Source organism: Lipophrys pholis, assembly GCF_963383615.2.
Source record: "Lipophrys pholis genome assembly, chromosome: 2".
NCBI lineage: Eukaryota > Metazoa > Chordata > Actinopteri > Blenniiformes > Blenniidae > Lipophrys > Lipophrys pholis.
The window spans coordinates 14,386,195-14,400,709 of record NC_137636.1 but is presented as its reverse complement, the minus strand read 5'-3'; the positions used below and the strand labels follow the sequence as shown (position 1 = coordinate 14,400,709).

General features: G+C 40.1%; 2 protein-coding genes across 2 annotated transcripts; one reads left to right on the top strand and one right to left on the bottom strand.

The window, feature by feature from the left end:
- Nucleotides 1–466: 466 nt before the first annotated feature.
- On the top strand, nt 467–5,526 carry cyb5b (cytochrome b5 type B). The gene is made up of 5 exons (XM_080458671.1): nt 467–928; nt 2,198–2,326; nt 3,338–3,364; nt 3,653–3,684; nt 3,943–5,526. The coding sequence occupies exons 1-5, from the start codon at nt 737–739 to the stop codon at nt 4,031–4,033; spliced, it is 471 nt and encodes a 156-aa protein (XP_080314797.1). The 5' UTR covers nt 467–736; the 3' UTR covers nt 4,034–5,526.
- A 5,630-nt stretch (nt 5,527–11,156) lies between these two features.
- LOC308106362 (adenosine receptor A2b) lies at nt 11,157–14,222 on the bottom strand (the record flags this gene model as incomplete). Its single annotated transcript, XM_080458060.1, has 2 exons — nt 11,157–11,452; nt 13,421–14,222. 2 exons carry the CDS (start codon nt 14,220–14,222, stop codon nt 11,157–11,159), a joined length of 1,098 nt encoding a protein of 365 aa, XP_080314186.1.
- Nucleotides 14,223–14,515: the final 293 nt, after the last annotated feature.

The following is a 14,515-nucleotide window of genomic DNA, read 5'->3' as shown; positions in this document are numbered from 1 at the left end:
CCCCATCAGCAAAGAAAGTGACAAACTGTCTCGAGACATTATCAATATAAGCCAAGCAATATACTGATTTAGACAAACTCTATTATCTGTTATGTTATAGATCTGTTATCAACCTTAAAATCTAATTTAAAAAAACCTCAATTCTGTCATGCAACCCTAATCAGGAAAAAGTGTTTCGATCGACGAAAATCCATCCCTATGTAAAGTTAGTCTCTACATTACAAAAAATTACAGATAAATTCGTTTTTTTAATTAAATGTAGAATTTAAAATTAAACCAGTGTTTTATATTCATTAGGTTATGAGTAGTGACGCATTATTGTCAGCATGCGCACTGACTGCGCACACTTGACGACCTTTGCCAAACATCCACGTCTCGTGATCATAAACGGATAAAATCTGATTCGCTGACACTCCAAAAGTCGCATTCTGATTGGTCGCCGGTCGTGTTTGCGCCTGGTAGCACAATAACACATATGCCATTGGTCCGCTTACATGTCTGCTGATGAACCGGTTGCAGGCTGTCGGAAGATTTCGTAATACAACATTGTTTAACAGATTTGAGAGGCGTTCGCGGTATCTATTTTCTGCGGTCGCATTCGGAGCTGTCCGAGCACTGATAACTTTATTCACACGGAGTGTAAATCGCGCGAGCTGCTCAAGCCTTCCGTCATCAACCGGCTAGCCGAGGGCTAACACCAGTTAGCTGTAGTGACTGTTTAGATTAGAACGCTACGATGGGAGAGGAAACTAACGACAGGTCTGTGAAGGCAGACACCGAGAGCACCGCTGCTGAGGAAAATGGAGAAAGGGTGGATAGTGGTGTGAAATATTACACATTGGAGGACATCCGAGCGCACAATATTAGCAATGACACATGGCTCATCATCCACGATAAAGTATATGACATTACAAGTTTCCTCGAAGAGGTGAGTAACACTGTGCTGGTTTGAGCTTTAATCCTGTCAAAAGTTGTGTTGTTGGTCATGTGTTTTGGCAGTGACCATTTCCTGGAAGTAACAAACGACTGTATTGACGTGTACGTGTTTGTTATCCCGACCCCGGGGTACAGGCACTGACCTCGAGTTAACCAAAAAAACAAACAAAAAAAACAACCTCGAGTTATCTCGGGTCAAACCAGGTTTCCTGGTGAAAGTTTCACTTATATTCTCAAAAATACTTAATGTGTTCAAGAGATATTAGCTGATGGTTTACAGGAGCTGACTTTAATAGCTGTTTAAGTTCCTCCACTCGTGACAGCGTTGTGTTTGCATATGAGAGGATGAAGAAGCACATTGTTGTAGATCCAATTTGACTTGTGTGTAGATTAAAAAAAACACATTATCTCAAGTGACTGCATATAAAGTACATGTAGTAACATGAAACAAGTGGTTGATAAACGTTTTATACTTTGCTGCACCGTGCTTATCAATCAAAAGTAGTAATAATTATTTCAATACTCTTAGATCTGAAGAAAAATAGTAAAACAAGTCCATCCGAGTGTCCTGCGCCCCTTAAAGTTTGTCTTTACTCTGCTCCATCTCACAAGACGTCAGAGCGATTATGGTTTGTATTCCCATTATACGTGAACCCTGAGCACAGATTACCCAACAGTGCTGGTTATATAACTTTAGTGAAACATTATATACAGAAAATTCTCAGTATTCTATTTTCAGTTATTCAAGTTTGACAACAAAGGAAGCAACTCAATTTCTAAGCGTATCTCACAACCTGAGATTTTCCTCTATAAATCACCAACATATCTGTTATATTGTGAATTATTCTCTTGTTTTTCTTGTTCGTTGACTGGGCTGTCTGAAAATGTTTTCCCAACTTCCAAAACATTTCCAACGTATTGTGAAGAATGGAGTCGGGGCTGCCATTGTGTGAAATAAGCCAGTCTTGTCTAGGTAACACAACAAAGATAATCATGTGGCACACAAGTAAAAGGAGCAGGGTTCAAGTTGCTCAACCATTTTTTGACCCAAGCCCATGGAAAGAATTATAAGTAAACCATATCAAAAATAAAGATCTTTGTTTTCCTTAAAGCGTTTATTATATCACTGAATCATTCAAAGAAAAAAAGACAATCACAAAATGTTTCTTCAGTCCCAAAATGTTTATCAGGCTTAAGAACATTGCCAGCATGTGAGTGAGAGACAGGAAAAGGACGACTTTGTGAACTTGTGTGATTTCAGCACCCCGGAGGCGAGGAGGTTTTGCTGGAGCAGGCAGGTGCAGATGCTTCAGAAAGCTTTGAGGATGTTGGTCATTCCACGGATGCCAGGGAGATGCTCGAGCAGTACTACGTTGGAGAGCTTCACATGGTAAGAAAAAAATCCATTGGGTTTCCTTTTGACACAGAAGTTGATCTGCTTCCTAAAAAAAAATCCTTGCTAAAAACCTAATCAGTTTCAGCAAAGCAAATGAGGTTTGTCACACAATCCCTCAGAATAATGTTGCCACATTTTGGATTTTAATAGCTTGAAGTCACAAGAATTGTGGTGGATTTATTGACAGGAATGCCACAATATATTAGAGCATGCTTGTTTAGATCTCCCTTTTACATCACATTCAGTTCAACGTTCACTTTTTCTCAGTCATATGGAAAATAGTTCTCAGTTACAAGCATAACATTAATGGTTGTGTTCACATTTATTAAGTTAGTCTTAGTATGTATAAGCTTTGATTGAGGAGATTTACTAAAAAAAACCTCTTATGTTCATGTTGGACTTTGGAGAAAATCCCTTCTTAATGTGCTTTCATTGGCTGTGATGAAAGAAAATAAGTTAAAAGTACTTTCCAAAGTTCAGCTGGTGCTGAAATGAGGCTGTAGAACTTTCAACCAGTGATCTTTTCCCTGTGAGACGACGACCCTGCAAACTCCTTGTTGTTTATTATTAATCTAACTTGCTCTCACACAAAAGAAACTTGGAAATTTACAGAACATCGAGGTCCTTTCAGTGGCTTTTAATAGACTAAGTGACGACATAATTCCAACACAAATATCATGTCTGTCTCTGTTGGAAACTGGCTTCACACCATGCATGTTATTTTGCGATATACACTAGTGAGCCCTCCTGGGGAAATTATATGTCAGAGCTGATGGGCGTCGACATCTTTGTCTTCTGTGAAGAAACTGTGAATGAATAATGAAGTTTTACAACAGGTGTAATTTGGTTATTAGCAGCAGCTCTGGTCAAAGTTCTAAACTATTATGATGATGAATGAAGTTGTATACGAAGCTGCTGAACTACTCTGTATTTTGATTTAAATAAAATTCTCAGTATTGACTTGTTCCAAATTCTATACGACATTAACTTTAGTTTTTTGTTTAGGATGACAGAAAAAAGGGCACTGCCAAGGTAAGTTCCAGGACTGTTTTTTTAATTAAAAACAAAAGATTTAAAAAAAAAAAAAAAAGTCACAATGAAATCACTATGTAATTCTTTTCTGTGGTGAAGGTGAAGGTTGGTGAAGAGGGTGGTGGTGATTACTGCAGGAGATTCATGAAGGGTTTTCTAGATATTGTATCTTCCAGAATGACTGGATCATTTACTCAATATTAACATATGTACACTTTCAATGGAATTTTTAAAAATCTGACTTTCTCTTACAAGATCACTTTCAAATGCCTTCTATTTTGTCTACAGGATGTACCAGACACAAACTCAAGCGAGTCCAGGTGAGTTATTATAATTCATTGTCCAGTCTCACAGTTTACTTTTCTCAAGAGTATTTTTACTTTAATCACCATCTAGATAAAAAACCTTACTGCAAATGAACATTGATCACCGCAGTGTATTGTAAACAAAGTCCTATTGCAATGTTGACGTTTTAGATAAACGTTTCAGGGATTGGAAAATAGAATTTATGAAATGACGAGAAAGGACACCCGAGTTCCTACGTGTGTTTTTGATTTGATGTCCCCTTCTGCCTTCAGTTCCTGGACCATGTGGTTGCTACCTGCAGTGGCTGCAGCCGTCGTTGGCATCGCGTACCGCTATTATGTGTTTGAACACAAGTCCTCTTGAGTGCCGGCGTCCTACGTTTCATCCAATTCTTTTAATCCGGAGGCCTTGACATGTTTGACCAAACCCTCCGCACACTGAACGCACACGAGCGTCGCATCATCTACAACAAGAAGAGGGAGGGAACAGTTTGATAAAGTACTTTTGTCCTTGTCCATTTACAGGAGGCCTCAAATAGATAGTCGGACAGAGACTTTATTAAATTGTCTGCCTTCGCTTTGTTTTTCTGTTTTTGTCACTATGCCTGTTGTCATTCATGTTCAATGTTGTCTTTAACTTAAACATTCATATGCATTTGAGTTAGTTTGATCTCCAGATGTTCAGAAGCCTTTTGCCCATTCATCATATCAATGTTACAGACGAAATGCATCAGCTGAAGGGGACATTTGATATGCAGCCTTGCAATGAAATCAGGTTCGTCGGCCGTCACTGTTGTACTTTTTATACCGGTTGATAATTTCCATAAACACAGAATATTTCCCTCGGCTTGATTAAGAAGACACATTTAGCACTATGAAACCGCCGATAAGAAAATAACTTGGTTTCGTCCCCTCCTTCCTGCAGTTATGTTATTAAGCAGTTCTCAATTGCATTTTTCATTTGATTCCAAACCCATGATCTTTCCCAGTTGTGTAAATGCATTGTCAACATTTGTGTTTGTTTCTTTTGGAAAATTCTTATGAATTATATTGCCACAGATTATTTAAGATTTGATTTCCCCCCCCGACAGTCCTGTTGGGGATTTATATAAATGTTCAACATGCCTGATCGTTTGAATATATGAAAAGTAACGGCTTTCTTGCCCGGATATAACAGACGCCAGTGAATGACTGGAATGATTGAAACATAACAGCTTCTGTTATTTGAGTTGTGTTTTGAAATCATGATTTGTTCTTTTCCCTCATTATGTCTTTGTTATTTAACTGGTGCTTTCTCACGGCTTTTTCATTGTTATGCATCCTCATTTTACATTTTGGGGGAATGGAGCGTGTGACTCACACCACAGTTTGAATTGTCTTCAGTAATATCTGGGGTGTGTTTTGTGTAAGGGTGCTGTTGTGGGACTTGCTAGATGACATGAAAACCCACCGTGGGGCATCGGGCCATAGTTGGTCGTACAAGGTAATAATCAATCCTCACTAAATCTTTATGCATTCTCTGGGTTGCTAATTTAGTTCCTGGAAAAAAAATATTTGGGGTTTAAGTATCTTTGCATAATAACATTTAAAAAAAAATCATTAGGTTTATTGAATATAAAATAAGATCCTTTATGTTCCATATTAGATGTTTTAAAGTGTATTTAACTATTAGGAAGATCGTTGAAGTCAATTTACCACCTTTCAATTCCTGAGTTTCTGACTAGAACGTGCTGCTATTTTTACATGTGATGACATGCTGATGTGGAAGTTCAATTGGATTTCACATGAGATCAAAACATTTGCATTTCAACTGCCATTGCCTGTCATTAAAAGCCTCTTTGGGGAAAAACAGAACTGAGCCTGACTGGTAATTAATCATTTCAAACATGCAATGATATATGAGGTAGATCATTCCTGATAAGTCTGGGTGCTGTTGGTTTGGCGTTTGCATGTTAATGGAAGACATGTTTGGCCATGCATCTGATGAACATGATTAATTTGAACAAAATGTTTACTTACACTTGGAAGCGCTCAACGTCTATTTCATTCTCACAGCTTTAAAAGAGTTATTACAAGCGGGACTGTCTGACACCAGGTATCAAACAAGCTGTAGAGCTGGTGCTGCTCTGTTAAGGTACTTCAATTTTCACTCTTTTGAGAACCTAATTTTTATCATGCTTGCAATTGGTTTATTCAAGCCAAAGGTTCGACCTCCATTACTGTTGAGTTGGAAAATGTAAGACTAATGATGGGAACAAGGAATAAGCCCACACAAAATTACAGGGTAGCGAGTGAAACCACTGCCGAGCAGTCTGGAGGTCTGCATCACATAACACCTTAAATTGCAGCTATAGCCAGAACTGATCTCTCACACCCTCGTTAGTTTGCCTTCAGGGGAGCCAGCTGGAGTGAACGGAGCTGCCTCTGAAGCCGGGAGACGTCTCTGTGCCATGTATGGCCGCCGCAGATGCAGGAAAAACTCCTCGACTGCGAGTCGTTCTGTTCAGGGAGCATCGCACACAATAATGACCGAGACAATATTGTCTTCTTGCTGCTTTAAATATTCATGGACTCAATATTGAGTCACTAGAGCACTGTGGTAATTTAAAGGACCGGGTTTATGAAATATTTACCAGCGAGGTTTAATTTCACTCTGTACTCCCATTTTCTGGTTTTAGTATCTCTGGAAGTTTTCTTATATAATCTACTAACTCCTAAAGGTCAACTGCGATGAACTTTGTTGACAAATAACTGACAATCGAACAAGGTGTCGCACACATTTGTGACAAGGAACCGATTTAGCATATTATAGAGATGAGTGGCATAAATCGAAATATCAAAGTGTCTGTGATTTCATAATGTGATTTGATGTAAACTCTTACAGTGAGGTAGCTGATGAAGGGTTTGCACTTTATGGTCCGATTTCATTTCTTCAGGGTTCGCACTTTTTACTATGATACGAGGGAAGACTGGAATAACAACTGATTTCTGTTCATGGTGGCCTTCCTGTGTTTCATAGAAAAGAGAGAATTATAAGCGCAGAAAAGCTGGAAGGGGTGTTTAAAATTCATGCATTTTCATCAGCAAGCCCCACAAGGGCCCTCTCACCAGAGTGCTCAGGGCCAGCAAACCACGGAAAGCACTAATCAGCACTCATTCAATCACACTTTTTAAATCAGCTGGAACACATCGAGAACCTCATCTCCCCAGGTAAGGACTCACGATTTGATTATATAGGAAGAAATCACTTGATGTGCATGAGAAGTCAGTAACAGTGCTGTAATTATAGAATTGACTGAAATCTCTAAATGTCGGAAATGGCCATAAATTAAAAGATCAAATAGCTATAAAATAAACCTCCAGTTCAAGTCTGGACTTGAAGGCTTTTCTGTGTAGAGTTTGCATGTTCGCCTTGTGCCTGTGAGGGTTGGATGAACAGACATGTGGACGGTACTCTTTGTCATGTTATACTGAATACAAACACACGATGGCACTACAACCCCAAGAGCCAAAAGCAATAATCACTTACCTTGAGCCAGAAGCAGCGAGACTATAGCTATACTTTGTACTGTTTAGTCTGATGTATACACTAATTTCTGATTATCGCTGAATTTGTTCGCTTTTATAGGCAAAGTACACAATAAATACATCAGTACAACAGCAATTAAAGTCATGCAGTGATGGAAACAGCAACCCGCACATTTCCTATCGTGGCTGAGTGAAATACAGAAGTATTTCACCTGTACAGGAATAGTTTCAAGTATAATGCACAGACAAATCTGGCAAAAGTGTTTTTTAACAAACATCTAAACTTGTTTTCTTTCAATCTCAAGAAGAATTGCACCAACAGCATTTTATCCACATATTTATCCCTAATTTCTATCCAATTAACTAAATTCTATGAATTGGAATTATATCACGTAGTTTATTGCTCTGTGCTCAGCATTCAGGGAAAAGTACAGAAGCGAGAGGCCATTTCCATCTACCTTTTGTAATAAACAACGGACCACAAAAAAAAAAAAAGAAATTCTTATAAGACAGTGCAGAAAAACACGTCATTCCTCATGACTGGATAGCTTGTCATTTCCACCAGCAGCACTCCACAAGGAGAGTTCAAGCCGCTAATGCACAACACTTCAGTGTCCAGAGAGACCTGCTCGACAAAAAACCTCAAACAGCTGGAAAAACACTTAACAGATGCTACATGATACCCAGCAGGGCCTGCGTCTGCTGAAAAGGTCACATATTAGTGAAGCACCGAGTTGGAGCGATTGATTTGCAGGAGATAACATTCAAACTGAAAGAGATTTGTTTTTTGATTTGATTTGTGTACGCTGATGTAGCAGAGACACACTGTTGTCCGTCTCCGCCCCCCCCCCCCCCCCCCCCCAAAAAAAAGAAAAAAACCTGTTCCAAAAATCCCATGTGGTTTCTGCACTCCTAACAACTGCCTAAAAGGTTTGGTGGAAAAAGAATCAGAGTATCAAACTTTTTCTCGAATGAAGGACAAAGACAAATGAAAGCAGTGAAAGCATTATGTTTGCCCAAGGAGTAAAGTGCTCTTTTCTACTGAATTTAGAAACATTTGGAAGCATCGGCCTAAATGATATACAACAGCATCCCTCCAATCATCTATAGACATTTTCTCAACTCAGGGTTGTGGGGCACTGCGGTCAGTGTCAGGTCATTATTCCATGACGCAGAGAATAATACTCTTCAAAGGCTCCGATTTACCTGAATACACATGCTGTTGAATTCTTCGAGGTGACGCACACCCAGGGAGAACATACAATCTCCACACCGAAAACTCCCAAGACAAGAAGCAAATCGGACGCATCTTCTCACTGCGAGACCAGACCCAAACGAGAGTAAATCAATTTTCCTGAATATACAAGTTCTTTACATCCATTCACCTTGTATGTCAGCTACTATTTCAATGTTATTTTGAGAAATACTGTACAGAGTCAACCTATCTTCAAACGGGAAATAATAGGACTTGATTAAAATGACTAACCTTATACTTTGACACACTAATTTTATAAAACTGAGATTCACAAATCATTTGTTGGCCTTTTATAAGGACTATTCTTCTATTGCGAATACTTTGTGAAGAACAGCAGGTTCACATTCAACTTCGTTCCAATTCATTATGCAGTAACATTACTCGCTTATTTTCTGATTCTATCTTTATTCTATTATCCAATGGACTTTAAGTCCACGCTTCACTGACATGGCTCGCGTCGGTAGCAATTAGCATAATGTAATTATTCATCATCATAAGTCAACAGCTCGTCAGAAGACAATGACACATTTCATGCATATGGACCATCAAGTCATAATCTTCAGCAATTTCAAATTAAACCTAGTGCATTTAATTTTTGATTGTCCAACTAAAAAAAAACAACAAAAAAAACTATCTGAACGTGCTGCATTACATTTTTCCTTCGTCACAAGCGCACACAGGATAGAACAACCCGGGTGAGCTACTTCATGCGAGACCAGACTATTCCGTCTGTACACAACTGAGAAAAGACCATGTGGCACATTGGGAATTGTGCTGCCCACATCTATTTTCAGCATCTATCCATCTTCCATACCTACTTCTTCCGAGACGGGATGTGTAGAGCTCATACACTCTGGCCAGGTTGCCAGTTCATTAAAGAGAGGCCCCAATTAGATACGCACATTTGCAGCTACAGCCAATTTACTGTCACAATTGCCCAACAGGAATGTGAGCATTGGCGGAACACTTGTAGAAAACCTATTCATTGAAATTGTGTCCACACGGAAAAGCTCGGTTAACAGACGACACGGCAATCCATTCTCACAATGCCACTCTCCATTTTCAAGAAGAAAAATCTACTCATTGCAGTGTTGTACTCTGCACCCGTCTACAAGTTCTGGAAAAAGATGTTCAGCGTACAGAAGCAGAAATGTCCACCGACATCTCACCACGCTGAATTCAGCCTGACATGGCAGAGCTGCTCAAGCAGGTACATGATGCCACAGAAGTGAAATACCTCATGAGACCCGGAGTGTGTTACACTGATCGGCCCCGTTACTTTGACAGAACCATTTTGTTCTAGAGCAATGTGGTGCGCAGCCGACTATGAAAACAGCCATCAGTTACTGACCTCGTCCTGAGAATCCTGCAATGACAAAATGATACCCACTTACATGAAGGAAACGATTCAAAGGCATTATGCTTTATTATACAGTGTCCACAATTTATTTATTAAACATCCTTTTTTTTTTCATAATGTATTAGAAAAATTTAGAAACAATATATTTACATAATCATAATATCAAGTCAGACGTTTTCTCACGAAGCTCAGCAACTTTTTATGCTCAACTACCATTTGCCACAGCACAGACTCCAGCAACAACAAGAAATAACCTGAAGCTGGCAAAACAAAGAAAAAAAACCTGAATAAAATGTGACTGCATTTCTGTTTGTTTACACTCCTGAGATATTTCATAATTAGCCTTCATGTAAAAGAAAACTCCTTAAAGACGTTCGTCGCTCAAGGTGAATCCACATTGAAGGTTAACATGAGAGAAAGATCTTGGGTTTAATACTTCAAAATAAATAATCATAGTCAAGAGAAGTTACCCCAAGGTATATCTTCCAAGCTCAAATGTGGTGACCTTTCTACAGAGTAGCTGCTTAATTACATTCCTCCTCGTGTACACTGAAACGCTATGACTTAAAGGTTAACTTCTCCGAGCTGTTATATGCCAAGGTCTTTGATGCACAGTTTAAATTGAAGAAGAGGGAGATGGCCTTCATTCTTCAAAGTGTTTGTAATCGGATGGCGACGTTCACAAACGACCAATACGAGAAGCAGCTTAAATATCAGTTTCTTCTGATGAACTAACCGATGGGACTCAAATGTCTGCCTGTCATATGCTGGCCTAAGCAACAGGCTTAAATAGGCAACGGTGGACACTATTAAAAAGATGGATAATGCAGATGTATGCGGAATCATGGCAGGCATTTTCCAGGCAATATACGAGTTTGATGGCTGATCATAAAACAAATAAAAAGGTGTTTTAAGAGACCGTCTCTGACAGTATATCAAATCTTAGCAGGAGAGTGACTGAGTAAAACAAAAAAACAAAAAAGACTAAATACTTTTTAAATTGATCCATTTTCAGTTAACTGAACACCATCGATAGATTGATTTTTTTTTTTTTTATAAATAAAAAAATAAAAAAGGGAAAACCATGCATTAATCAAGATTAAGAATATAATGATGTAGACTGTACAGTGGTCATTTGAAATAATAGCCATCACATCTCGTCTCAGCATCTACCCATTTGCACTATAAACCAATACTTCATATCTTGCCCTTGATACGTTGCGTGACGACATTTCAACAACAGTCTTGGTTGTCCAGCCCGCCAGACAACACAACACAACACTACAAAGACAGTACTGACCAACTCCTCCACCATGCCAGTGGTGCTCTTCAGGACCAGAGGCTCTAGGCCAAGCTCAACAGGGTACAGGTGGAGGACACACTGGAGGACCGCCCGTGGACACTGTTATTGTTGTCGAGAATTCCTGATACAAACTGGGTCTTTGAATGTCCACAGTACCCAAGGGTGTTGGCCAGCTCAGGACAGATGGCCAGAGCCATCCTCTGGACCACCAGGTGGAACTTCCGCCGAAAGCTTTGGTTTATCCAGAAGTAGAAGATACAGTTGAGAAAACCGTTGCAGGTTGGAAGCCACACCACCACAAATTCAATCCAGTCTGGTATGCTGCTGCCTGAGACGGCTGGAAGGGAGAAAACAAGGAATCAAGTAAAAAAAAAAAAATAGAATACATTAGAAAAAAAGAAAAGAAAATCACTTCTAGACTTATATCTTGATAAAGGATTGTTAAATTCACCAATTGATAAAACAGAGAAGAATAAACTACAGCAGCAGACTGTGGAGTTGAGCCCAGTGAACTTTATTTCTTTATTATTAAATACAGACTATTTTGGAAAACGTATTCACTTAAAAATGTTGCGGCTAAAACTTCATTGTATATTGCTTGAAGTAAGTAAATCTTTACATTTGTTAACTATTCCAATCATCGACTGAGTCACAGTTCTGGCCTTGTATCTGAATATTTATGCCCATATTTACATAAATACCCTTAGAAGCCATTCCACTCAGCACAGATCGACATAAAATTCAAAGAAAGTTTAGTGAAGGGATGAATTGTAACGAGATGTAAAAAGAAAGAAGTTTTTGGAATAACTTTTTTGCACCAACTTTAAGTTCCATTTGAAATTGAAACTAGAAATCATAATAATGCATCAATGTCAAAGTCACAAAACGTTATATTATGTACACTTTTTTTTTTTTTTTTTTTTAATTTAAAAAGAAGAAATTAGGGGTTATTTTTTTAGTCACCATATGGCCGACTGCTTCCACAGCGCTTTAGAAGAGCAGCCTTCAGATGTCTATGAATTATAAAAGCCAAACAGTGATGATGAGCTCATTAACCAGATGGATGTTACAATATTTACAGATTTCTTTCTCATTAGGGTGACATATTCCCAATACATATCCAAATTAAAGAACAAAAAATATTCACTTTTTTTTTGTAACAATTATGTTAAAGTTTTGGTATTGTGTAATACTTCATATTACATGATGGATAATCATGTAATATCAGCAGAAAGGTGTCGGACTGGCTCTGAATTTATTCTGCGGTGGAGGAAAGTAACCCGAAACCTAACAGCCAGTGTTTATTGAAAACTACTTTCAGCATAAAGAAGAGCGAGGGGTCCTGGAGGTGATGAAGTCGGCCCCAAAGAGCCTTGATCTTCACATAATCAAGTCGGCGTGGGTTTACATGAAGAGACAGAAGAATCTGAACCAGACTACATCCTCAGAAAATCTGTGCGAATCAACGATGTTTGACAAACTATTTTTAGTCCATACAGCCAAAATGTGACCTTGAGTGGGCCAGAGCAGTAAAGTAGCAGCAAGTGTTTTCCTTTGTGCCAGTGCAAAGGAACACGAATACATTATGAAAAAAAGTTTACATCTATTGGAAAGTGTTTCTGAAAGACCTGAACTTTATTTATTTATTGTTTTTAAAAAATGTCTTGTGGTTGCAAAATAGACTGAAATGTGTAAAACCTCAGGGTTTTTTGTGGCATTTCACAACTTTCAGCAAAACACAGATTTACAAATTCACCCTCAGAGTATGGCTTTGATGCTACTTAGTCAATATCTTTTAGTGCTGCATCACTGATGTACAGGGCGTAGCCTGCATTCACCCCAAATCAGTTGGAATTGGTTCCACTGCCCTTTGACACTAAACCTAGTGGTTTAGGTTAAAGCAGTATAGAAGTTCGATCGATGGCATCCTGTGGTCCGGACTGGACCCTTGACAACCTACATTTAACCCCGTTGCTGGATGTTTGACACTCCGGTTTTAAATTACCCTTTGTGCAAGTTACTTCCAAAACGGTGTGAAATGTGCAGGAAAGGACTGATCCTGCTTTGACAGCAAAGGATCCTCACACTACACTCAGATTTGTCCTGCTGATTCAATTTGCAAGTTTGCAAAAAGAGACATACTTACACAAATATCAAAGCAAAGACAAAATCCTTTGCACAACATTATGTGTATTTAAAACAAACTACATTTGTTGAGCTGCCAAACATCCCAATTTAGTGTTAATGACTCAATTCCTTTATTGGAGTAAACTTTTAGCAGTCATCACACGGTTGCTGCGCTTACCATTGTAGATCATGACAGCCATGCAGGGGGTCCAGCAGGTGTAGTAGGCTGCCATCACGGGCACCAGCACCCTGGCAGCCACGTTGGGGCGGCTGCTGCGCGCACTGACGAATTTGCGCAGTTTGAGTCTCTGTCTCTTGGCGGCGCACCAAACTCTCAGGTTTGCGTATGTCATGACGATTGAGCAAGGGAAAAATATAAAGCACGTCAAGCTCAGGCTGTAGCCGACGTTCGTGGAGTAGGAAGGGTTGCAGACGAGCGACGCGGTGGAGAAATGAACCTCGATGATGCCCTGAGGGAAGGATATCGGAATGAGTAGGAATGGAGGGAAACACCAGGCGAAGGCGATCAGGAGCAGCGTCCTCTTCCTGGTCAGCAGCGTGGAGTACTGCAGCGGGTAGAACACGGCGATGTACCTCTCCAGGCTGATCGAGGCCAGAGAGTACATGCACGTGGAGTAGACGGTGGAGTTGCAGAAGGCCACGAGGTGACAGAGAGCGTCCGGCCCCTCCGTGTAGTCCTTCAGCAGACTCACCAGCAGGTTCAAGGGCATGACGAGAAGTCCGAACGCGGAGTCCGCCGCGGTGAGTGACAGGAGGAAGTACCGGGAGTTTCTCGACCATCCGGCTACGGACGAGGTGATCACCAGGAGCACGGCGATGTTTCCCAGCGTGATCATGGCGCCCAGAACGACGATGATGGTGATTTTGACAGTCCGGTGTGTGAGCTCCTGCAGGCTGAAGGGCTCGACGGCCGACAGGTTAGAGGCGCCGGGAGCTGTGAGGTTCAGTGGCACAAACATTGTTCTTCAACAAACCATCAGTCAGGTGAAGAGAAAAGGGGACAAACATTGAAGGGAAGTTAAAAGAAGTCTAAAGTGCGATTGCAGATGTGCAGTTACACGAGTTCAGTCTGAAAGTTGCAGGTTAGTTCGGCCTCAGCAATTAGCTGCACACCTGCTATAATGAGCGTTGGACGGGAAGAGGGAAGGTTCAAAAACCTCTTAATTAGGGCGTTCAAGCGTGGGCTCTTCACCTCCCCTGGGGGGCGCCAGAGAGCTCTTAAGCTGGAGCAGGAAAGATCTTGGGGTGCTCT